Raw genomic sequence first — 27801 nt, 5'->3', positions numbered from 1 at the left:
ACATTTCACGTATTTTGATATATTTAAATAGTTCTGTTGAATAGATCTATATAAATAGTTCAAATCAGGAAGTGGATTTGATAAAATGTACACTACCGAAAATTAATCCAGCGCCGACCTTAACCGAATCCAGTCAGGTTTGTAGTATTATGAAAACCTGTTACTAACGTTACTCTTTCATATACATCACTATATACACCACTAAACATTTCACGGACAATATTTCGCAGATTGTTAGTTGTCAGGTCCAGAAATATGATAGCTTCCTGTTTGAATTTATTGCTCTTCCAAATTGATACCTTCCTGTTTTAGATATTGATATTTGTTTTTCAAGCACCACTGACGAGAACTTATTTTTTCGAATTGGTGCCTCAGATTAACCTCGGTACCTTGTATGTTTGTATAGTGTAAACAAGGACTAAAAATCATACACGATCAATGTGTTTATGAATACTGGGCATTTTAATCTCAATTCAACAAAAATCTATATCAATAAATACATCATATTATTATTTTGTTCGATAAACAGAAGAAAGTATCCGTGAACACAAGTTTAATGGTAATACAGTATAAGCACGATAGGTATAATGTCCGGCGGAGATCGTGTTTCTTTCGAGTGTAGATCGTTTTTTTTTTTCGAGTGATAAAACAAGCGATCATGTCAATTAACGGCTATTTCGCAATTATAATAGTTTTATTCATGACTGTTCATCTTATTTTGAATACTAAACATGTTTTGACGCACAATTTCGTTGTAATAAACCTAAAATTCAGTGTTTTGCATTGTCTGTGTTTTTTCGAGTGCAACAAATAGTCCGGTTTTTTTTTGAAGAAAATGTGAATAACAAATGAGGCATTTTTGACTTTAAAAACTGACGTTTTCTAGTTTATAATTGTAATTAAGTGAAGGACAATAATATATAATTTATTCCCAATAATTCATACTAAAAAAAAAAAAAAAAAAAACAACAAAAAAAACATATTACAATGTTGATAAAATTTAACCTTTTTCAATTTAATGATAACTTTCTGTTTTGAAAACGTTTTACCATAACCTAGCAGTATAATAATATATAAGAAATCAATGGGTTCGTTTTAAAATAGTCTAAAGAATCGAGTACAGGGACTCATGGCTTTTTAATTTCATTGCATGCTTCCTTTGTTTTTATAGTCAATAATATTTCATGATTGATATATATTACAGTGACGAAAAAACATAGGGGCAAGAAAACTAAGGAAAAGGAGTAAACAATCAGAAAAATTCAATATAAACCCAAATATTCTATTAAAAGAGGACCCCCCCCCCCCCCCCCAAATAAAAGATAATAAATTACAATAACATTTGACTTGAATGGAATATCTAATAAAAAATGAAAACAAAACTTTATAATTTTATGCTATATGACCAAAAGGACCTTAAAAATAGCGTCGTGCATGTTCAGAACGAGAATAAATTAACAATAAATCCAATAAGTAGGTCCTGTAACAGAGGACGTTCGGGATAAAAGTAGGGAAATTTAGACTGCCACTGAAAATGAGAGTATATTGGATATGGACAGAAATTTTGCCTTGCAACAGGCCACCTACGGACCCTTCAAAGAGCTGTTGCAATGGTTCTCACTGTGCAATGAGCGTATCACTCTCTACACGCCCCATTCTGACCGGACGTGGCTGCGTACTTGAACATCACACACAGCCAAACGGACGTCCCACTTTGGCAAGGGTCGGTCGCAGTGACCATATTTCTATTACCCTGTCCCCCTTGGAGGTGAATAATATTAGAAAGGATTGTTATAAATGATGACAATACCATACCAGACAGTACTGACTACTGAGCTGATGATAAGCTCGGGGGACTTGTCCAATGTATTCAATAAACAACGAAATAAATAATCTGTAAGCTTCAATACGATCCTTTTGATATAATAAGAAAAAAAAAAAAGAATAAATGTGTATATACCGGTAATATGCGTTCACCTAACAAATATACATTGTCAATTTTTTAGCTATGCTGGTGCTTTATTACTGTGTGACCAAGCATATCATACGCTTGATTAGACAGTAGGAGCAATTGATCATTGTTCTTGATTTCCATTTCTAGAACGATAAAAAATTACTTCTTATGAAACAAGAATCTTGCAATGACATTTTATGAAATGTACGTATTAATACAGCATTATCAAACTGGTTTAATGCATTGTTTCGTGCTTTGATAAGTACTTTATTTGAACCTTTTCATTGTTTTTTTTTAACCGTAATGGACTGACATATTGCATTTTAAGCCATAGGAATTTTGTTTTTTTACTCGATAAAACAAGGACACACTCGAAAAAACACGGACTGTTCTCGTAAATACACGGACATATAAAAATGAATTTACTCTACAAAATGTCCTTTTCAATGCAAAAACAAGAATTTTTGTATGTGCACATTTCCGTTGACATTTGCATTGCTATGTGTATAAAATGGCTTTAATCTATATTTTGGAATAAAGCATTGTAAGGCTGTATTAAACGTTTTTAGAACAAAATAATTTAGGGTTGATACTATCTTTTTATCAAAAATACTAATTTACCTTCTATGATCTAGTATTAGTTGTCAGTGCTGCGGTCTGTACGCTGATGATGCATACTCTAGTCCCCGGAGTATTAGTAGTCAGTGCTTCGGAACTTGCATTATTTTATTGACACATATTGAATTTATGTTTATAAATTATTTATTCATACTGAAACTAAGGTTGAAACTTCTTCGACAAAAGTGAAGGCAGTTTGATTTTCATATTATGTTTTAGTTTCAGTATATGCTTCCATTTCAATGTATTTGGATTCTCTAAATCGATCATGAAGGTTATTCCAAAAACACGTGTCTTATGCATTGTAGTCGATACCACTCGTTAATATAATACTATAATATATAAATATACAGTCATCCTGAATAGGCATGCTATTCTTGCCAAAGAGATAGAATGAGTGCTTAAACACTGACTAGCAGAAAATCAAACCGAAAACAGTCATATGACTGCTACAACTCATGGCAAACCCTCCTGTTAACCGTAAAGTTCTAACTACTTATTGGCTATTACTAAACTACTCAATAACCTTTCCAAATTTGATTCATGTCAGCTTTCATAAAATCTCTCCCCTTTTGATAATACATCTTCTAACAACTATCAAAATTTATTAATTCTCTATGATAATAACCATAAAGGTTATGAAAATAATACTAGCAATACAAATGTATCACTTATTTCTGAAATTAAACTAATTCGATGTTTTAAGATACATATAGTGCTTTGGATCCATACCATCGACAATTAAGAGCTGTCCGCAAGTAAATCAAATCATACGGTTATTTAATACCAATTCCCCCCAATAGCAAAAGCTTTGGTTTTTGTGCATGATATAAATAAAAATTATTGTAGGTAAAGTTCCTATTCATCTTATAATCACAATGCTCTTAGTCAGTCACATCAATATAAGATTATAAGATGAATAGGAACTTTACCTACAATAATGTTTATGTATATCATGCACAAAAACCAAAGCACTTGCTATTGGGGGAAAGATGTGACTAAGAGCATAATACTCGTTGAGGCTTTGGCTTTTATTAAGCTTGGCAGTTCTATTTAAGTATTTGTTATGGTACTTTCAAATGGATGATATATTTTTACTTTCCAAACTATTGATCATGAGCGTATGTGCAGGAGGTTATCACAGAAGCACGTACGGTAATAAAATCAGGGGCGTAGCAAGGTTCTGAGTGCAGCGCACGCAGAATCTGTCGGCAAGGGGTCTGGGGGCAGCTTAAGGTGAAGCTCAGAGGATTAAGTAAATACAAAGATGAATTTTTATGTTGGAAATTTATCTGTTCTGTCTTATTTTCTTTAGAATTATATGTAATGAAAGGGTCTATTTATACCTCGATAAACGGATAAGAGTGTTGGACTGATTAATTAACGACAATTTATTTATAAACCAGTGTAAAGCTACTCTAGTAATTTGCTCATTGAGTATGCTAGAGAACTCGACGGAGACAATCGACCTTCAAGGAGTGATGCACACATTATGAAGCCTTGTAATATGTAGGCCGTAACATAATATAATGAAATAGGTAATACCATTGGCTTAGTCATAGGACCGAGCGTTGTTGGTTTTGGCCTCTATAATCACAACTGACTTATGAGACACTTTCAATTAAAGACTTATTCTAACATTCATTAAAATGAATAAATGAATAAATAAAGCTTTTACAATAAAAGAACATACTATACACAATATTTTCTGCGATTAAACATAAAATACAAAGATTTTGCTAAAAAGGGTTGTATAGAGTCATGTGACATCAGAAAAATGAATTTGTCATCATGATTAAAATCGTTAAAATTTGGGTTAATTGCACTTGCTTTCAAAAATAAACCATATCGCAGATCTGAATAAAATTCACAATACATTAAAATGTTTTTCATCTTCTTCACAATCAACTGTACAATATTTACATTTTCGGTCATTAAGAAGAGTTTTTGGCTTGGTGTAACGACCTGTCTCTATTGCTAAAAGTAGACACCCACTTCTAAAATTAGATAAAATACGTCTATGTTGTCTATTCTTTACAATTTTTAGATATGAACTTGTTACTAATTCATTTTTATACAGTCTATAGGTACGTAACTTGTTACCATTTGGTTCATTTCTATCTTGATACAATTTTTCAACCCATTTTTGTTTTTAAATTTCATATAGTTTTGTTTTAATATCATATTTTAGCACATACTTACAACTTCTCGTCCAATAAAATTTCTTGAATGTGCCTTCTAATTTTCATAGTACATACGATTTCCGTGTACTAAGTAACTACGCATGAATGACAACAAGGGTAAGATTTCATTGTATCGTAATCAAGATATTAAAACAAAAATTGCCACTAGCTATTTTGAAATAAAATGCTGTGCTCCAAATTAAATTAAATAGTTTGTTATTAGTTTTCACATTGATTTTTAAATATCCTGCTATTAAAATCTTTGGACCTTAAAATATTTTTGACAATTGCAAGTTTCTTTCATTTAAATAAAGAGTAAAAATATTGTTCTTTATACCTTGATGAAAGTACAACGCTATCTTAAAATTGTGATAATTTATCATCCATGCAATTACTTTGTACACAAAAGAAGTGTGTACTAGGAAACATTGTGAAGGGAAATTAAGGCAACTTGGTGATGATTTTATAAACTTTCTTATGGAAGTTGATCTATTTATTGGTTTCTTAATGTCCAGTGGCAAATATTTCATGCATGTTTAGGACGATGTCATGAATTGAAAAACCGTGATAATGTCTGAATAGAATGTGCCACCTATATATATATATATATACATTTTCTGATAAATCTTTTATTTTTTACTTTGAAAAAAAAAAAACATCCCAAAAACACGAAACCTATAATCTTTTAACTTACTTGGAAGTTGCTTTTTAATGCCTATCCGCTAGACTATTTATGGGGACAAACTATCTATTTGTTTCAAATCTATTATAGCTTTAGTTTTAGTGTGAAATTGAAAAAATGTTTTTAAAACATGTAAAGCTTCCACTGCAATTTAATTGCCTGTTTTTGGTCAATTTATTTTATCATCTAACTATGTAAAGAAGTACATGTATAGTAAAACTCCGGTTTATATCAATATACATACTTAAACCAGTAGCTACTATCTTTTCATTCTGGAGTCAAGGGTCTTTTGAAATCACATATTTTACAATGATACTAGTGAGTAGATTTACAAAACATAAAACTTCGTTAGAGAGCTCCGGTTTACAAACACCTGTGATACAAGTAGTCAACGAAAATAAACTATCAATAGACCAATTAAAAGATCACTCGATTTGTAAATATGTGCTAAATTGGATAGTCTATGAAAAGGTATATACTATGTAATTAAGTGCTCGGGGCAAGCCCCTCGCTCTAAATTTCATAGTATATACCTTTTCATAGACTAACCTAGACATAGAATAAATCTGTCGCTGAAATGGACTCATCAAGTTATATTCAATTGTTTCCTTTGTATGCCTAATTTCATTAAGTTTGAATTGACTCGTTCACTGATTTCTGTTCACTACTGGAATTAATTAAAAAACTTACCTTATAATTTTTTTAGCACATACTTACAACTTCTCGTCCAATCAAATTGCTTATATTTGCCTTCTAATTTTCATAGTACATACTTTTCCCGTGTACTAAGTAACTACGTATGAATGACCACAAGGGTAAGATTTCATTGTATCGTAATCAAGATATTTAAAACAAAAATTGCCACTGGCTATTTTGAAATAAAATGCTGTGTTCCAAATTAAATTAAATAGTTTGTAATTAGTTTTCACGTTGACTTTTAAATATCCTGCTATTAAAATCTTTGGATCTAAAAAATGTTTTTGACAATTGCAAATTTTATCATTTAAATAAAGGTTAATACATATGGTTCTTTATACCTTGATTAGAGTACAACGATATCTTAAAATTATGATAATGTATCATCCATGCAATTACTTTGTATACAAAAAAGTGTGTACTATGAAACCTTGTGAAGGAAAATTAAAGCAACTTGGTGATAATCTTTTAAACTTTCTTAAGGAAGGTGATCTGTTTCGTCATGAATTGATTGATTTATTGATTATTGGTTGCTTAATGTCCAGTGGCAAATATTTCATGCATGTTAAGGACGATGTCATGAATTGAAAAACTGTGATTATGTCTGAAGATAATGTGCCACCTATATATATATATATAAACATATTCTGATAAATCTTTTAGTTTTTACAAAAAAAAAAAAAAAAAAAAACACAAAACACAAAACCTATAATCTCTGATCTATTGGTAGTTACTTTAAAATGCCTATCTGCTAGACTATATCTACGGGGACAAACTATCTATATGTTTCAAATTTATTATAGCTTTAGTTTTACTGTGAAATTAAAAAATGTTTTTAAAACATGTAAAGCTTCCACTGCAATTTAATTATTGTCTGCTTTTGGTCAATTTATTTTGTCATCTTACCATATAAGAAGAACATGTATAGTAAAACACCGATTTATATCAATATACATACTTACACCAGCAGCTACCATCTTTTCATTCTGGAGTGAAGGGCCTTTTGAAATCACATATTTTACAATGATACTAGTGAGTAGATTTACAAAACTTCGTTAATGAGCTGCGTTTTACAAACACCTGTGATACAAGTAGTCAGCCAAAATAAACTATCAATAGACCAATTAAAAGATTACTCGAGTTGTAAATATGTGCTAAATTGGATAGTCTATGAAAAGGTATATACTATGAAATTAAGAGCTCGGGGCAAGCCCCTCGCTCTAAATTTCATAGTATATACCTTTCCATAGACTAACCTAGACGTAATAGTTATACACCGAGGGATAGGTGTGTCTGGATAAGAAACCCCGTCGGCCGGAGGCCGGAGGGGTTTCTTATCCAGACACACCGTATCTCGAGGTGTATAACTAACTTACACCCCATTCTAAACCCTATATTTGTTAACATTGATTATCAAATGAATAAAAAAACCGATAGCATATTTATTGATAATACCAAACGATGATTTATAAGAATTTTTTTTTATTACATGAAACCCCACTAGTAACCTTTCTTTGGTTATTTTCGTTCAAACTTTGACAAGTGAGTATATTTTACAAATGTCAAGTTGTTTTGCATATTCCCGTTAAATCCTTTGCTAATATGGATCAGAGGGTCAAGGTTGACCGTTTCGTGTATTCTTATTACAAACAAACAATACATCATGTTCCTTGTATGCAGTTGTCCATATGGACGGGTATAAGACGGACGACATTTTGTGGCAAGCGTTGGATTTGGTAGAAGAGACTTAAGATAAAGGCAATATTATAACCCAAAGTACTGACAGGTATCAGTGTAATAAAGGTAATCATAACTGTATTTTATACCTTATGGTTTTATACCCCCCACCCTCTTCTCGAGAATAAACAAACATTCATATTCCAACATACTAAGGGATAGGTGTGACCCGACCACCAGACACGCTCAACAAACAAAGAAAGAGATTTAATATTTAGGAACTCCCTTTTTAGGGGGCAAACGGGGGCTGATCCAGCTGGGGGTTCCCAACTCAACAGAAAAGGGGGGTCCAACAATTCAAATGCATCGATCTTTTTGGGTCCAAACCGCGGAAACCCACGCCAGATCGGCCAATGGGTAACCGGGGGGGGGGGGGGGGGGGGGGGGGGGGGTCCCGGGAGTTATATACCAATGCTTAAGAATAGAGGCATATGACTGGAATAAAATAAATTACTTCAAGCAAAAGAGTATTTAAAGAATTATTTTTGAATTCAAAATAGATGCTTAATTCTTTTTTTCGCTATTGGAATTTCCTTAAATGTGTTTTTTTAATATCTTGAAACAATTTGTAGTAAACACTATTAGTAAATTCTTATGTTCATGCTATTTAAAAAATAATCAATTTCTATTGTTACGAATAACAATGGACTTTGTTTGCGGGATGTAGAAGCAGGGGTTTCCAGAAACCCCGCTCGTCACACCCTGTGGTCAAAGTCCTTTGTTATTCGTAACAATAGATCTATTCAATTTACACTTGTTTCAGAAATAGAAACTATGAAGTATAACAATAGAACTGGGGTGTAAGTAATTTTATATGCTTTCACTGGAAATCGAACCCCTCCTTGAAATCTGTTAAGTGTGACTGACATCAACACATCGACGAAACCTCTCGGCTACCAATGGGTTACAATTTAGATGTCAATTTTATAAATGAACATGTCATACACATCGGGTACAACGGACACACAGGGCTTGTACCTTTTTATATACATAATAAGCAATTGTATAGTATAAGTTGGTAGCCGCGAGGTTAGCATGGTTAAAGAGTCAAGTTAAAGGTAGAGACTTGTCGGTCTAGGTTCGAATCCCTGTATTCTTTTTGTTGTCCCTATTCTTGAGTTTTTCCTTTTATTTTATTTTGTATGTTATTTTGGATATTTTTGTAATAATAGCGGGTTTTCCCGTTTATTTTTGGATTATTATTGGCTATTTCACATATTTGAAACAAAAATGATTACATATAATTTGTCCATTTTTGTTTTATAAATATAGTATGATTTCATCTGTTTTACTACGTTTATTCGGAAATCCCTATGCGAGTAAATCATGGTGTACCTAGAATTAGGCTTCTTGCTAGAAATTCCGAAACATACTTATTATATATACATGTACCTAGAAATAAGTTCAAATACGTCTTATTTTGTAAATTACAGATAATATTCAGATGCCTGAAAATTTAAAGAAAGACGTTTTATGTTATATTTGTATTTCTTTAACCAATTAGTTGTGAACTTAGATTTATTAATGCATCATTGAACATGATAACGTGGTTATCTAAACTCTAAACACTACCTTATAATTAAGAAAAGGCTTCAATTTTGAAAAGACACCAACACAATAGTTTAAGTTATAGATACAATGGATAAGCGTTTATTACAGAATCAACGCTTATTCATTTTATATATACTGCATAGTAAACTATTAAACCCGTTTGTTTCTATCTCGTTTACTTTCACTTCGTGATATCTCCTTCTCGTTTACTTTCACTTCGTGATATCTCCTTATATTCATACAGGTCATTACGTGGATGTTTTATAACTACGACGTTTTTCTGTTTAAGAACCGAAAATACATAAACACACAAACCGTTGATGCGTGATAAAATGACATAACCCTGTTGTGATGCTTCACTGTTGTTAGTTCGGAAGTCATATTTATTTTATTTCAAACGGCTGGTATACATGTATATTAAATCAATTGATATCATTTTAAACGGTTTTTGATTGTTCTATTTGGCATTATCTTTCAATTTTGTGAGTAAAAGGGGATATGGGGTAAACGTTAATTTGATTGGTCATTTTTTTATATACAATAAAATTGAGAATGGAAATGGGGAATGTGTCAAAAGACAACAACCCGACCATAGAGCAGACAACAGCCGAAGGCCACCAATGGGTCTTCAATGCAGCGAGAAACTCCCGCACCCGGAGGCGTCCTTCAGCTGGCCCCTAAACAAATATGTATACTAGTTCAGTGATAATGGACGTCATACTAAACTCCAAATTATACACAAGAAACTTAAATAAAAAATGATACAAGACTAACAAAGGCCAGAGGCTCCTGACTTGGGACAGGCGCATAAATGCGGCGCGGTTAAACATGTTTTTTGAGATCTCAACCCTCCCCCTATACCTCTAACCAATGTAGAAAAAACAAACGCACAACAGTACGCACAGTAAAACTCAGTTTAAGAGAAGTCAGAGTCCGATGTCAGAATAGGAAACAAAAGAAAATAAACAAAATGACAATAATACATAAATAACAACAGACTACTAGCAGTTACTGACATGCCAGCTCCAGACCTCAATTAAACTGATTGAAAGATTATGTCTTCATCATATGAATATCAGGCACAATCCCTCCTGTTAGGGGTTTAGTATTATACCGTCATAAAATATATGAGAAGAACATAACCCGTGTCATGCCAACAACTGGTTTTATAGAATAAATGTGTTTAATCCCGATGCAAAGACCCTATAAGTGAATTAATATTAAAGCCAAAATATGCAATCTTTAATGACCTGACAACAGTATCGTAACTATATCCCTTCTTAATAAGTCTGTTTAAAGGTTTTGTTAGCTTTTGAGGTGAATACTGACATTTTTGTGCTTTGTAAAGAATATTACCATAAAAGATTGGATGTGAAATACCCGAACGTATAAGATATCTGCATGTTGAGTTATATTTACGAATGATGTCCTTATACCGATGATAAAATTTAGTAAATGTTTTGACTAGTTTATGATATCGAAAACCCTGGTGTAATAATTTTTCAGTAATACATAAATTTCTCTCGCTAAAATCTAATACGTTGTTACATACACGAGCGAATCGTACAAGTTGAGATATATAAACACCATAAGATGGTGACAAGGGAACGTCACCATCTAAAAATGGATAATTAACGATAGGAAATGAAAAATCATCTCTTCTATCATACATTTTTGTATTAAGCTTCCCGTTAATGATATAAATATCAAGATCGAGGGAAGGACAGTGGTCATTGTTAGTATTAGCTTTATTTAAAGTAAGTTCAACAGGATAAATTTCGTTAGTATACATACTGAAGTCGTCATTATTGAGAGCCAATATATCATCCAAATATCTAAAAGTATTGTTAAATTTTTGTATCAGATGTTGTTTCGATGGGTCTTTGCTGATTTTAGTGTATATAAATATACAGTTGGTTATGAAGGATGTCATTTAAACATTTTTTATCGGACTTTATTTCTCAAATACATGTGGTCAGTGATATTTCAGGGTTGAAATGTCCAAGTTATCACCTTTTGCTTGTTTCTCACTTGTTGCCTGTTTCTGAATCCTTTTTGCCACAGTGTGAATTTATATTGTATAAGATGTATTTATTTCATAATGAATACTGTTTACACTAAGTAATTTTTAACATTAAAACATGTTACCATGGAGCAATGCAAATGAATTGGGTTGAAAAAAAAGTCCAGCTTCATAATCTTTTTAAATTTGATATTACAGACATAAATAAGCTTAAATAAATGATGGAAAATGGAAGAGGAGGAAGAAGATAGAGTGACTGAACCTCGTTTTACTATAGGTATGAAATGTTCTATAATCACATACGTGTTTACACTTTACTATAGGTATGAAATGTTCTTTAATCACATACTTGTTAACGAACCTCGTTTTACTATAGGTATGACATGTTCTATAATCACATACGTGTTTACACTTTACTATAGGTATGGCATGTTCTTTAATCACATACGTGTTCACACCTTGTTTTACTATAGATATAAGAAGATGTGGTATGAGTGCCAATGAGACAACTCTCCATCCAAGTCAAAATTTATAAAAGTAAACCATTATAGGTCACAGTACGGTCTTCAACACGGAGCCTTGGCTAACACCGAACAGTAAGCTATAAAGGGCCCCAAAAATTACTAGTGTAAAACCATTCAAACGGGAAAACCAACGGTCTAATCTATATAAAGAACGAGAAACGAGAAACACTAATTAACCACATCAACAAACGACAACTACTGAACATCAGATTCCTGACTTAGGACAGGTGCAAACAAATGCAGCGGGTTTAAACGTTTTAATGGTACCTAAACGTTCTAAAATCACATATGTTCTATAGTTCGCATACGTGTTAACACCTCGTTTTACTATAGGTATGACATGTTCTATAGTTCACATACGTGTTAACACCTCGTTTTACTATAGGTATGACATGTTCTATAGTTCACATACGTGTTAACACCTCGTTTTACTATAGGTATGACATGTTCTATAGTTCACGAACCTCGTTTTACTTTAGGTATGAAATGTTCTATAATCACATACGTGTTCACGAACCTCGCTTTAAGATAGGTATGACATGTTCTTTAATCACTTACGCGTTCACGAATCTCGTTTTACTATAGGTATAAAACGTTCTATAATCACATACGTGTTCACACCTCGTTTTACTATAGGTATAAAACGTTCTAAAATCACATACGTGTTCACACCTCGTTATACTATAGGTATAAAACGTTCTATAATCACATACATGTTCACACCTCATTTTACTTTAGGTATGAAATGTTCTATAATTACATACGTGTTCACACCTCGTTTTACTATAGGTATGAAACGTTCTATAATCACATACGTGTTCACACCTCGTTTTACTATAGGTATAAAACGTTCTATAATCACATACGTGTTCACATCTCGTTTTACTATAGGTATAAAATGTTCTATAATCACATACGTGTTCACACCTCGTTTCACTATAGGTATGAAACGTTCTATAATCACATACGTGTTTACACCTCGTTTTACTATAGGTATGAAATGTTCTATAATCACATACGTGTTCACACTTTACTATAAGTATGAAATGTTCTATAATCACATACGTGTTTACACTTTACTATAGGTATGAAATGTTCTATAATTACATACGTGTTCACACCTCGTTTTACTATAGGTATGAAATGTTCTATAATCACATACGTGTTCACACCACGTTTTACTATAGGTATAAAATGTTCTATAATCAAATACATGTTCACACCTCGTTTTACTATAGGTATGAAACGTTCTATAATCACATACGTGTTCACACCTCGTTTTACTATAGGTATGAAATGTTCTATAATTACATACGTGTTCACACCTCGTTTTACTATAGGTATGAAATGTTCTATAATCACATACGTGTTCACACTTTACTATAGGTATGAAATGTTCTATAATCACATGTGTTCACACCTCGTTTTACTATAGGTATGAAATGTTCTATAATCACATACGTGTTCACACCTCGTTTTACTATAGGTATAAAATGTTCTATAATCACATACGTGTTCACACCTCGTTTTACTATAGGTATGAAATGTTCAATAATTACATACGTGTTCACACTTTACTATAGGTATGATATGTTCTATAATCACATGCGTGTTCACACTTTATTCGTTGTTATATATAATACGGTTAACATAGACATTTTTTTTATAATCATGATTTCAGAGATGACAATTTTAGCACTTTTACCACAGAAAAGTACAGTGTTAACATTAATGAAATTGTCAGTATTTCAATTTCAATAGAAAACAATTCAAAAGCAGTGAAAGCATAGATAAACAGTATAATAAAGCAATCTTTTTTCTCTTCGATTCTTTAAAACGATTCCTGTATATGTTGTTAATTAAAATCTGTTCCCCCGCTTATCATATTCAGCAATTGTGCAAAGGACTACACACTTTTAATTTATAGCGCATAATACATCTAACTTCTAAATCCCTACAATAAAAACCTAAAAACTACATCAAACATATTGTATGCATGACGAGTTCTTTACCGATGCTTACAGGACAAACAAAGCAACACTACCCAAAGGAACATCTGTTTATTGAAGATCGCATGCGATGTAATGGTAACGCTTCTGTCTAAGCATGATATGTCTTTATTTGCAAGTGTCACATGCACTTTTTTTACCTTTAGGTGCACAAGATATATCTACCCTTAACACTACAAGTCATCACGGATTTCTACGTTATGAAGGAAGTTTAGAAAAATTTGTCCGAAGGACTGTTATTTTAAAACCTTTTTTTAGAGAAGCAGTTAAATGCAAGTACATTAATTTTGACTGGGTCCCTTTTAGTGTGCAAAGTTTTCAGTGGGAAAGTTAACTTATTTTTCAAAAGTTAGTTCCATCAATTACTTTGCTTTTCCATTTTGGTCTGAATTATATTTGTGAAACTAAAAGAAATATATTGAATTTAGCCGTTTACTAATATAAAATAAAATCACTTTAAACATAGAGAAGAAAGTGCAAATTATCCAATGTATCAAAATATATATTCATTTACATTCAAATAACTTTTCGTTTTGATATTTTTTCACTGCACAGATTGTTGTACAAGTTAGACCTATGGGAATTTTAACCATAATTTAATATGGAACTAGAAAAATCATCAAATGTTGTTTCTTCTTTATAAATACCAGTTACTTTTACAGGGAGACAACGTTTTGTTGTGTTATGTGAAGGATGTATGTATATATACAAAGATGAGTATGCCACATCACCTCTTAAAGCCTTCTCTTTAGCCGACTTTAACAGGTACTATTTATACAAATTTTGGACAATTTTGTAATTTAAGGACAGATGTTAGAACCATATCGTCCTAATCCTACAAAAACATTGAAATATCGATACATGTGGGTGGTCGCTGAGAAAATTCCAAACATTTGTCATATCTATATATATAGCTAGAAGGGAATTGATTGGCTTTAAATAACGAGTGTTTAATTTGACAACAAATATTATTTTAATAATATCTAAAAACGTCTACGATATAAAAAGAATGAGATGCGGGTATGATTGACATTGAGACAATTATCCACCAAAGTTCAAATGAAGTGGATGTAAGCAATTATAGGCAACCGTTTCAACAATGAGAAAAAAAACCCATATCGTATAGTCGTATAAAAGGCACCGACATGAAAAATATGAAACAATACAATTGAGAAAACTAACGGCCTAATTTATAACAAAACAATTTACGAAAAACATATATGACAGATATGAACAAACGACAACCACTGAACTACAGGCTCCTGACTTGGGACAGGCACATATGAAATGTTCCCCTAACCTGGGAAAGTGGTGTAACTGTACACCATAAGAACAAACTATATCAGTTGAAAAGAGCTTAATTCATCAGATTGATACAAAGCAGAAAAACATCTAACAAAACAACAGACCGGACGCGGCATGGTATTTAAACATCTCTCACAAAGGAAAGACACAAAGTACAGATCTGAGAGTACTACAGTTACTGACGGCTAGTTCAAAGCCATTAACAATTAATAAAAAAATCATGTATCTAAGACTAAAATATCAATCAATACACATCCAACATCTAATGGATTTAGTCTAAAGACGTCATTAACAATCAGAGAAAAGCATGACCTTGTGCAATGCCAAAATAAAGGTATCGACAGATTGTAGTACGAGCTTGTCTCCACTTTTTCAAAAGGATACAGAATTAGATTGTGTATTCTTCTCCTCTATAAAAACAGTAAGAGTCTTAACGTCACTGATGATATACTACAAAATCGATCGTATTGTGTAATATTTTTTGGATGTTAATGTCCAACGGAAGATATTACAGGTTTATCTAGGATAATAACATATTATCCTTGAGGCACAACAAGTAACAAAAATGAATAATGAAGTTTGGCAGTATTTGGCCACAGCTTTAGCATAAACAATATATTATAACATTAAATGTACATGTATAAAATTGTCAGTTTATGATCTGAAATATATCTATAAATGTTTGTATTTATGACTTGTATAGATGTAACATATAATGAGGCTATCATTAATGTTCACTGAATATGTGCCAAATGCCACAACGTTAAGTTCACATGTACTGTGTCTTCAGACTCCTTAGCCGATATATAGTTACGATTTCCCCTTAATATCATTCCTGGAGTACCATTAACAGAATTCAAGCTGAAATACAAAACTTAAAGCAGTATCGTGTCTTTAAAATCATAACATAGCAATATATTGGGTGGGTCGTGGGTTTTTTTAAAAGGATAAAAATATCTGTTTAATTTGCGTCTGTCAACCTTGGCGTTAATATCGAAAAGACCCAAACGAGGCAGCGATTCCACTAATTACTGCAAATATTAATGACACAATAATAGATTACCAACTATCGATAAATATAAACAACGGATAACTTTTAAATTGGAGATTTTAAATCCTTCTAATATCATATTAAGATTGACACGTGGGTCGGATTGTTAATGCGCTAGCTACTGCTCAACTCGTAATCAAACATACGACCAGTCCTAGTCCTCGTTTTGAGCAGGCTGCAACGACAAAATGGAGTTTTTTTTAGAAACAAGTGTATTTAAGGTACATCATTAGCGAAAATGTAGTTAATCTGCTAAATGATATAAAAATTAATGAATAGAATAATATGAAATGAATAGATGAAATTAATGAGGGAATACGCGATATAAATGAATAAAAATCTTAAAATGCTTTAAACCTTAAATCTATTTAATTAAAAGGCTGCAAAGGCTTCAAGACAACGACAGAAGAACAAGAATGAAATTTCAACTCGTACCTTTGAATGAAAGTTCGCCTCAGAAGCTTTTAACCTTTTGCTCTTCGACTGACGAAGAAAGAAAGGTAAGAAGATAGTTATTACAAAACTTCTTAAAACATGCGAAATTTTGTATTTTTAAACATGTTAAAAACATTGAGAATTATTGTATTACTTATTAATACAAATTAATTTTAGCGGGCAAGCTTTTGTGCTGTGTGTCGATCGAATGAGTCACTCCCTTTTCAGCTAATGTTTACAGTGTGTGCTTACGTTGTGCTATAACACCGCTGTGCCAGGTTTGAGGAAGGTTCAGTTTGACCCCGCCTTACTCTGAATGTGTCGGTCCGAATGTGAAGTGATAAAAATGTTTGTGAGCGATCGACCCTGCCCTTATCTCGGACAGTAGTATAACAGTAAAACCCAAAAATTTACTGAAACAGTCGTTTTGAAAACTTTAAGGCTTTACTCCACAAATCCGCACGAAAAAAAAAGTAAAAAAAAAGAAAAAAAAAGATACAAAATACCGATCTAAGAGTACTGAACAGTTACTGAAAACTTGTTCAACAACTATACGTAGTAATGCAGCAATGTATTAATCTTGTTTTCAAATTGGATATATATGTATAACAATATAATTCAAATTTATGTAAATCAAAGAAAAACGTACAATTATTGCTGTCCTTGATGTGGATTTTCCAATTTTGCTGCCTAGAACAGCTCGTTTTGAAAAAAAAAACGTGTTATTTGAGGCACATGTGCATTTATTTACAAAATACAACATACAAATGATCTATTTGAAGGTTTGGTTTCAAAAAATTAGAAAGGAAATGGACGATGCAGTACACGGCACTTCTCATTTACAAAGGTAAATTTGACATGGCCCTTCTCTCAAAGGTAAATGGATGTTATAAATCGGTGAAGTAATCATCATTGTTCTTTTCATATAAAAAGGTTAGATTTACCGATGCTTTATATTGTCATATTCTAAATAGCTTTGATATATCATACTTTAACTTTGTTTAAACCTGTTTATTTACTTTTGACTTTAATTATTTATCCCTTGTAATTTTTTATTAACTGTGTATTTGCATTCAGGTGTCACAGGTCAAATTTATTCGTTCATTGTGTGTTAATTTACGTTTTTTTATTGAGTTAAGCCTTCCAATTGATATTTTATAGTGTGTTTTTCTATGTTGTGATGTTACACTATTGTTTTAGAAAAGGGAGAAGGTTTGGTACCATTAAAATGTTTAATCCAGCTGCAAATGTTTGCACCTGTCCTAAGTCAGGAATCTGATTACAGTAGTTGTCGTCTGTTTATGTAGTTCATACGTGTTTCTCGTTTCTCGTTTTTATATAGATTAGACCGTTGGTTTTTCCGTTTGAATGGTTTTACACTAGTAATTTTTTGGGGCCCTTTATAGCTTGCTGTTCGGTGTGAGCCAATGCTCCGTGTTGAAGGCCGTACCTTGACCTATAATGGTTTACTTTTATAAATTGTAACTTGGATGGAGAGTTGTCTCATTGGCACTCATACCACATCTTCCTATATCTGTTGATGTAGTACTCCAATGATTACAGGTATCATTGCGTCTTATTAACTCAATGATGGAACTACGTCTTTAATAGATGTGACAGGAATTTCAGTCAATCGTACAAGTAAATTTTAAGTACAGCTGCAATGAAATAAGCAATAAATTTAAACAATTGATCCAAATGTATTATTTCTAGCTTTCTTAATCGAGTAACCTTCTATCAATAACTTTGATAAGTAAAGATGTGCTATGATTGCAATCCATTCACAATGAGCAAAAAACATACCATTTAGAGAGACACAAAAAGGAACCGAGATGAAATAAATATGAAACAATTCAAAAATTAAAAAAAATTTGAAAAAAAAAACAACAGCCTTATTTATACTACAACAATAAACAAAAACAATAACATTGGAAGACAGCAACCATCGATCAACAATAGATTGTTTTTCGAACTTTGAACACATTCTAAGAATTATACTGTATTATATGTCTCTTGTACAGGCAAAAGAAAGCGTTATGTGATTGTTTAAAAGAAATTCTATTAATGAGACACAAAATATTTTAAGCCATATTTTCATTCGAATGAGGACCAAATATTTTTTTATTTCTAGTGATTTTGACCAAGACGAATATGTTTCTTTGGAGAAACCAGTACAGACAGAGTCAGCAAATATGTATCGGGAACCAGACAAAAAGCTTGTTAAAAAGGCGAAAAATAATGAAAAAAAGAAAAAGGAAAATGGAAAGAAACCAAATGAAAAAGACAAAAACGAAAAGACAGCTTCAAGCAGGCCGCTCCCTCCATCGCCTCCGGAAGACGGTAACACTCTAACATTGTCAATGAGAATAATGCAAATGACTATTGGGCACTTACTATATAATACTATGCAATGCTTAATATGACTTTTATTATGAATTTCGTGTAATAAGTGTATATACGTTTAATATTGATGTTTTGAAAGATTTTTCTTAACTCTTTAATGTAATAATTGAACGAAGGAGGAAACTTGAATTGTTAAATAACACGAATATGCCTTCACATCCAGAGTTTAAATGTCTGATGTCGACAAAATGTATCAGCACAACTTTACGAAGTTTTATATCTCCAAGCATAGTAAACACATTTTTTGAAGTCCAGGTACTGTAATTCCGTCAAAGCACAAACTAGATTTGTAACTCATTAATTGACAACATAAAATAAATACTCGTCTAAAAGTGTAAAATACCAAAAACCAGTTAAAAACAATATTTATTGATTTTTTCTTCTTTTAGTATTCAATATCATGTTTTAATTTATGTTATCTGTTGTAAACTTTTTATGTATACATTGTATTTATTTTTTGTGTTCAGACAATAGAATCGAATTTCACAACGGTTGTAGCTTTCGTTTGAATGATTATAAACTGTTATAAAAAGACTCTGTGTAGTATACAAACACACTTGGCATACTCAACTGCAGTAGTTAAAAAAAATATAGTAAGTACGAACACGACCTGTTACATTTAGCTTTATATCTTAAAGCATTGCGATAAAACGTGGGCACTTGATATATTTATATATCGGTATACAAAAATACGGCTATGAGTTGACGTATAGTCCATACATATGTAGAAACTAGCTTTTTTCATATAAACACAGACATGAACTGTCAGTTCTCGTAGGGAATTTATGCATGCAGAGGAGAAAACATTCCAATTGTACGCAACATTTCTAAATATCTTTACTTTTTTTTTCAGATGAAGAAGACGACTTAAGTGACTATGATACGATCACAGATGATGCCTGTATCGGTCGAGCTTTGCCAGGTTTGTCTGACGATAAAGAACATGAAAAAGTGACAACAAGAGCCAATTTTTGTCTCAATCGTATAAACTGTTTAATGTTTTACTGGCATTCGGCTTTTCTAAAGGGCCTAAATTGCCGACCGTGCGATATCATCATGGCTAGTCAAGGTCGTTAAATAACCCCTAGTAGTAGTTAAGAGACTAATGAAAATCTATTACGGTTTCAAAGTCCTTACATTCTGGTGTCAAAAATATGTCGTAGGTTTGTGATTTCTGTCTTATTTGAAAGAAATCATCTAAATTCTAAAATTTTGACTTTTAGGTGTCAAATAGATATCAGCCAAGCGAACGTGTGTATTCATCTTTTATTGTGCATATAGTAATTCAATATAAATAAGAAGATGTGGTATGAGTGCCAATGAGACAACTCTCCATCCTCGTCACAATGTATAAAAAGTTAACAATTATAGGTCAAAGTATACAGCCTTCAACACGGAGCCTTGGCTCACACCGAACAGCAAGCTATAAAGGGCCCCAAAATGATTAGTGTAATACAATTCAAACAGGAAAACAAACGGTCTAATCTATATAAAAAACGAGAAACGACAAACACCTATGAACCACACCAACAAACGACAACCACTGAACAACAGGCTTCTGACTGAGGACAGGTGCATAAGGTATAGAAGAAGGGGTTTGTACCATAATACATCCCATAATACATAATGTAGTATGTTTGCAGTTGTTCCACCCAATGTACCAAAAGAAAGAACACCTCGTCTTGTTGAACCAATCAAACCAAAAGTGCCACAGAAACCACCGTCCAATATTAAGGTAACCAAATATCCCATCAATACATCATAAATTGTATAACGTATCAAGCGCTAAACATTTCCGATATTTTTTTATAAAGTAGTAACTATATATGCAAATTAAAATTGAAATTAAAAAAAAGAATAAAATTCTCTTTATATTCTAGCATCACAACTGGAACATTTGATTTTTAATAAATTAATTGAAACTTTTTTTTCGATATTAACGATTATATTTAACCCTTTTTCGTTTCAATACGAATAAAGTCCCTAGTGTGGACAGTGTGTTGCTTGCCAATTTTTTTAGTACCCCTTCCAAATGTATTCCTTCATGTTTTATGCCTCAAATAGCAAGTAGGGGGATGAAATTACACTGTAAAAAAATTTGGGTCATGAATTGTAAAGTAAAGTAGTGATTTGGTCCAGCTGAAAAAGGTTAAAAATTAGCACTTCGGAAGCTGTCAAAAGATTTCAAGACCCCCTTAACATAGAATTGTCCATATTTTGAGTTAGAGCCGATGAAGTTTTCTATAATTTTGATATGATTTGTCCCAAAAGTAGTACAACACACTGTAAAAATATTATTGAGAAAGCGCAGGTGGGATTTTTTTTATTTTCATTTATTGTCTAAAAGAAATGCACTACGAAATAACTGTGTACTCGGACCATATTATGTTTGTTTGTAGAAATTAAGATATTCCAGATCTGAGTTTGAATTTAATAGCAGTGACAGAACTCTGGTTGAAGGGTATGTATTCATTGAGAAAGTAGATTATTCATGACCGTATATATCATATCTCATTCTAGTTTAAACAATGTTTTTTTTTTCGAAAGTGCACAAATTACAATCATACAATAGAAATACAGGGATTCTGAAACAAGAAGAACTTAATATATAAACTTTAAAAATATTTTCGTTTTCCTCATCACTGATGAGTTCGCTACCTGATAATAATGTTTGTATATCAACATTTCTTGGTAGTGTGGAAATGGTTTGTGTCCTAATGAGTCTATAATTATGACATTCTAGCAGATAGTGTTTGCTGCTCTCAACTTGTCCAAGGGAAAATGTGTTCATTTAAGCCACTGCAGTTCAGCTGGAGTCTGGCGTGAAGTATTTGGCCTTTTCTACAACCAGTATTATAATATGAAGGGACTTTCTTAATATCATGATTTAAATAATTTTTCATTCTGTTCAAAATAGACATAGTAAAATGATTATAGGTGTGGTAACGTATTACCAGCAACCATATTCGGATATGTCATAAATTATGTCTTTTTGTAGAAAACTGGGTCATCTGTCAGTTGGAACTTTTCTTGTTCGGAAATCACGACAAGATAATCAAGAGGTAACACGATCACGTACTTTATTTGGCCTTTTAGTTTTTTTGATTCGAGTCTTTTGTAGACGAAACGCGTGTCTTGCGTACACAATATAAGTCTTGTATCTTTGATGAGTTTATGTGTAACAAGTATTGTTTATGTGTAACAAGTATTGTTTATGTGTAACAAGTATTGTTTAAGATTTATATACGGGTTTGTTATAAATAAGACATGTCTGGCCACTTACCTCGGGCAACTTAATTCCTAGGATAACTAATTGAACAATTAAATTTTATGATTCAACTTCATTATATGAAACAATATCAAGTTTTTATGTTTTGATTTATTTAACAAGTGATTAATAATAATACTGAAAACATAATGGGAAAAAAGAATAAAGTTTGCATATATATGACACACAATTCCAAAACAAACTTGCCAAAACTACAGAAAAGTAACAGCGCTTAAAAGTAGAAAAAACATGAGACCTTTCAAATCTTATTGAATCAAAATTGAACAAAATAATATTAACCTCTCTCTAGTAGTGAAGGCAATATTGAAATCATCTTGTCCGTCTGTTTTTCATCTGGCATATCAGCATATGAATTATAGCAACATAATCTGATTTTGCAGCATGTATTGAAATATAGTATCAACATTGATCAATAGCAACTTCAATATGTTTACGTCTATATTTGAAGGTGTTATCTGTAAAAACAGAGGACGGAATAAAAGAATACAAAATATACAATAAGGTAACATTTATTTTTATAAGAATGTAATTAAATAATGACTGCATATTGTAATTTGCAGTTTGAAAACGTAAGACACGTAGGATATATAATTCAGAACACATAACACATATATTGGGGATAAATCTTGACCGAGAGTTTGAGAAGCCGTATACACTAAATATCAAACGATTTCAAACCCATAAATGATAGATATCACGATATAAAATTGAGAATGGAAATGGGGAATGTGTCAAAGAGACAACAACCCGACCAAAGAGCAGAAAACAGCTTACGGCCACAAATGGGTCTTCAACACAGCGAGAAAATCTCGCACACGTAGGCGGGCTTTAGCTGGCCCCTAAACAAAAATGTATACGTTTCGAAATAGGCGGACAATTACTGAGGTAGTCAGAGTTGCTGCAGTGAACACAATTCGACACAAAACTTTGCAATTCAGCACTTCGTCAAAGATTTCGAGATCGTCCACAATATTAATCTCCCTTTTAAAAAATCCAAATATTATGTATGCATTTCAAGTTTTAGAAAGACAAATAACTACTTTAGCAGGAACTTCATTGAGTGAAAATAAGAGTAATAAGAGGAAGAGATCGTTTGAATTCGGAAGTTTTAACAAATAACATCTTTCCATAATTCAATGGATAGAATTCTAGTAAATATTCAGAACTCTAATGTGCACCAATTGTCGACTGCCCGAGCCTTTGGAACTATTTTTTGTCAATCGTACGAAGCCGATGATAAAACTTGTTACTTTCTTCCCTAAATGAATGTTTTTCTTTAAGTTATGATCATGATGATATTTACAATGGTAATCTGCATCTGTCAGAAGGTGGTAGAAATTGAAGAAATGAGAAAAAAGGGAAATTCCTACTAAATTAATACCTAATCATAGATAGAAGCATGTCATAAATTGGCGTTTCAACCTATTTATACACACTGACAACGGACTGACCACATGGCGACTGGTCGCATACAAAGAAGGATATCGCTACCTTTCATGGGCACCTGGCTTCAAAACTGTATTTGACAGAAGTTTTTATTTCTAACTATTTTTAGGTTAAGGTGTTCTATTTGTTTATGTCTTTCGTATTGTCATTACATTTTATCTGCATTGTTCTTGTATTTTCCTTTGAATTTGTATATTTCATTTTCTTAGTGCATGACATAGTTGTATTGGTATCATTTCTACCTGGTATACAATATGTAATGTCGGCCTTTTCCAAAAATAAAACTCGAATAACTATTTCTGTAGAGAAAATTGACAAAATCAATGTATTGCTTTCGGAATCGCAAGAAATTATTCTGACACAACGAAGAAAAAGGTATACAAGTGCATTGTTAATGCAGCTTCCTTTTTTCTCGAATGTGTCATTACCGGATGAAAATTACCACCGAATTGTACTAACAATAGCACCCAGGTTCAACCCACCATTTTTTCTTATCATATAACATGTTTCTATGTATGTTGGCGTTTGTTTTTGTAGCAGTTCAGTGTTTCTGTTGTTCCGTTTTGTTTCCTCTTATTGTTGATGTGTTTCCCTCAGTTTTGGTTTGTGACCCGGGTTCAACCCACCATTTTTTCTTAAAATGTCCTGTACCAAGTCAGGAATATGGCAGTTGTTATCACATAGTCCGTTTCTGTGTATGTTGGCGTTTGTTTTTGTAGCAGTTCAGTGTTTCTGTTGTTCCGTTTTGTTTCCTCTTATAGTTGATGTGTTTCCCTCAGTTTTGGTTTGTGACCCGGATTTGTTTCAGTTAAATCGATTTATGATTATTGAACAGCGGTATACTACTATTGCCTTTATTTATGTAGATTGACGTATTGGTTATTATCAAAATTCCATGGACGCAGTGCTCTGTTGTGCTAAGACAATTGCAAATAGCATGCATCTTTTTACAACCTATTCTGTTATCCTCACTATTTTTTTTTATTAAATGTGCCAGATTATCAGTCAGGTTAGACCGAAGGAGGAACATCTTCATAGATAGATTTTCCTTTTGATTGAGTTTAGAGAGAGAGATGTAATGATTTTTGAAACTCAAATGGTTTTGCCTAAGAGATAAGTCTCAACTAACCATCACTGTCGTTTTGGAAATCCAAGTTTCAAATTTGAGAAAAACCACCATATGCTCGGATTTCCATCCGCAGCAGATATAGCTCTATTTTTTCAGAATCCTGTTTTCTAGTTGTAATATGAAAAACACGATATCTTTATTCATTTTAATTGTAAATATTCAGTGAAAGGATACCATCTATATAATCCTTCTCCGCCTAAGATGAGTTTTTACACTAAAAAAAAACAAATTTAGTATCAGTTCACTAAAACTATTATTATCAACTATGATTATTTTCTTTCAGCAACGTGGATTTAGCATTGACAACAAAGAACAATGGTTCAGTACGACGGAGGAATTGCTAGACTATTATTCACAAAAAGATATTCCTAACAGGGTTATGACTTTGTCAAGAGCATATAGTACATCAGAGGACAACGCTCATTTATAATGTTTACAGATTAAGTATCTATTTTTATATGTATTTATATTTATCAAATGATAATGGATTTTGTGTTATTAACCATAGCAGATTATCATAATTTCAGACATGATTTTTCTCAACAAAAAGCTCTGGAATCGTGAAACAAGAAATCGTAGATGAACAGTTTGATATTATGTGACATAATGCTCTATGCAAATAGAGAAACACAGCGACTGTGCTGAATTATTTTTTTATTCTTTACTTATATTTATCAATTTTGGCTTTTTAGTTTTGCCAATTTAATTTTTTTAAACTTGATGTGAGAAAATAAGAGTTTACCCACAAATATCCCAAAAAAATATATCTACTGCTTTAAAATTACCGTATAAAATATAAAAAAATAATAAAAACTTTCTAATAGCTAAATGGAGTAATCGGAGATGAAAGCTCTCTTTTAGAATCAATGTTGATTTTTCGGAGGTAATTTTGTTAATATGGTCGCAATTCCAAAGAAGTATTATCACAAACGTTTATTATTGTTCCTTTACAATTTTGTTTCATTTTAGTAAAGAAATGATGAATACTAGTATATGTTGACATACAATGCTAAAAATAGGCATATCAGATTTTTGTGGCGTATTACATATGTGATGATGTGATTGTGACGTACTAAAAGTGAATATAAAAACATTCTTTTCGCTGATAAAGGTCTGAAAAAGGATATATCTTGTTTTAGCTAATATTTGCTGCACATACGGATCAGCTTGATTGTTTTTAGAATTTGCGTGTTTCACCCATTCACAAATATCCATTACAAATTAATGTTGGCCAAGGAGTCTACCCAATGTTTTCCAGTTGGCATACACTTAAACATTGCATAAAACATGCACACCGGAATAATATCATTCTTGTGAAGCTTTGAACAGTCTAAACAAATAGTACTTTTATAATTTGTCTTTAAATTATTTTTTTATATGATTGAGGGTTTTTGAGGGATAAGTAGGGCTTTAACATACACTTCCGGTCCTTGACCATGGAATGGATATCCTTAAATGGTTTAGATGTAGAAGTTTAAATGGTTTTGATGTAGAAGTTTAAATGTCTTTGATGACAAATATACCTACACTTATAATCAATACTATCTAGGAAATGTTTATTTTTTAGACAAAAAAATGGTTAATATTTGTTTTGCCAATTTAGGTGATCAATTTAAGTAAAACGGTGGAAAGGGGCGTTTGATGTACTTTTAGTTCTAAGGCATCTATTAAGATAGCAATATTGAACGTGTTTACCTTTATTTATAAGTTAATAGATTGGTATCTATTTTGTCATTTAGTTTTGTGATATCTAACATTAAAAATTCGTTTCATAAGCACATTTTTGTTCATTCTTACATCTAACAAAAGTGTCAGCATCAACAAATTGTATTGAAATGGTGTAATGTGTAGTTTTTCATTTGTATGAATCTGATTCTAACAAAACATTCCTTGAAACTGACATTGTCAAGATGCAGGATTTCTTGATTGATAATGTATATGTTACGTTTGGAGGACGTGTTTTTCAACAAACAATCGGCATTCCTAAGACTTGTTACAGGATTTTTTTTTTATGAAGAATGAAACGAATCTAGCATTATCTTTTCACTTCACGTCTCGGTATATAGATGATGTCCTTACACTGAACAATTCTAAGTTTGGTGACTAGTTTTCAATGTTGTGTTTTGTGTACTGTTGTTTGTCTTTTGGTCTTTTGGTCTTTTTATTTTGTCATGGCGTTGTGAGTTTATTTTCGACTTATGAGTTTGAATGTCAAGTTGGTATCTTTCGCCTCTCTCGTGTTACAACCTATCCTTCGGACTTATATACAGTTAAGTGTTCTTCATATCTTGAATTACATCTATAAATACAGTATATCGGGACAAAATGGGCAGATTAAATTTTCACTGTGTATTTTTCTATGTAGCAACACTCCACCAGCACCTGCATATGTAGTTTTTATCTCACAGTTGATTCGATATTGTAAAACCGCGAAAACATGTCGCTAGTGAGTTGAGACACAGACACATCGTATTGCTCGACTGATTCGTACACCCTTCCTTATATATCTGTTGGAGCAGTTTTTGTGTGAAGAGAACATGCCAGAAATGTGTAAACGACGGAGGGTGTGTTTTGCAAGGAAGTTGACATTTAGAAAGTTGGAATCATCACGTTAGTGATAGATTCTATTTTGAAGTCATCCGTCTCTGCTAATATCGAGGAAAAGATCAAGCTTTTAAAACAGACCTTCTAGTGTTGGTAGTATCCTTAACCTCAAGATCTCTGGGATGTCAGAGATGTTAGCGCTTACTAAAATGTGGGTAATTG

General features: G+C 32.2%; 1 protein-coding gene across 9 annotated transcripts; it reads left to right on the top strand.

The window, feature by feature from the left end:
* On the top strand, nucleotides 1-26810 carry LOC127736080 (SH3 domain-binding protein 2-like). Of its 9 annotated transcripts, XM_052246578.1 has the most exons (13): nucleotides 1-137; nucleotides 11643-11721; nucleotides 14124-14249; nucleotides 14640-14742; nucleotides 16713-16833; nucleotides 17551-17615; nucleotides 18900-19108; nucleotides 20025-20093; nucleotides 20815-20906; nucleotides 21571-21632; nucleotides 22170-22233; nucleotides 22909-22962; nucleotides 25319-26810. In XM_052246578.1, the coding sequence occupies exons 2-13, from the start codon at nucleotides 11673-11675 to the stop codon at nucleotides 25463-25465; spliced, it is 1161 nt and encodes a 386-aa protein (XP_052102538.1). In that variant the 5' UTR covers nucleotides 1-137; nucleotides 11643-11672; the 3' UTR covers nucleotides 25466-26810. The 9 variants fall into 9 exon arrangements, with proteins under 9 accessions (XP_052102538.1, XP_052102539.1, XP_052102540.1 ...); XM_052246579.1 differs by lacking the exon at nucleotides 14124-14249; XM_052246580.1 differs by lacking the exons at nucleotides 1-137; nucleotides 11643-11721 and adding an exon at nucleotides 11808-11820.
* The last annotated feature ends 991 nt before the right edge of the window (nucleotides 26811-27801 follow it).

The sequence above is a fragment of the Mytilus californianus genome, unplaced genomic scaffold (genome assembly GCF_021869535.1).
Source record: "Mytilus californianus isolate M0D057914Y unplaced genomic scaffold, xbMytCali1.0.p SCAF_3, whole genome shotgun sequence".
NCBI classification, from domain to species: domain Eukaryota; kingdom Metazoa; phylum Mollusca; class Bivalvia; order Mytilida; family Mytilidae; genus Mytilus; species Mytilus californianus.
This window is presented reverse-complemented; position numbering and strand designations above follow the sequence as displayed.

Coding starts and splice junctions, on each gene's coding strand:
- LOC127736080 (XM_052246578.1), top strand. CDS start 11,673: ATGGAAGAGGAGGAAGAAGATAGAGTGACTGAACCTCGTTTTACTATA. Junction 14,250..14,639: donor TTTTAGAGAAGCAGTTAAAT/GCAAGTACATTA, acceptor TTACTTTTACAG/GGAGACAACGTTTTGTTGTG. Junction 20,907..21,570: donor AACCACCGTCCAATATTAAG/GTAACCAAATAT, acceptor GTTTGTTTGTAG/AAATTAAGATATTCCAGATC.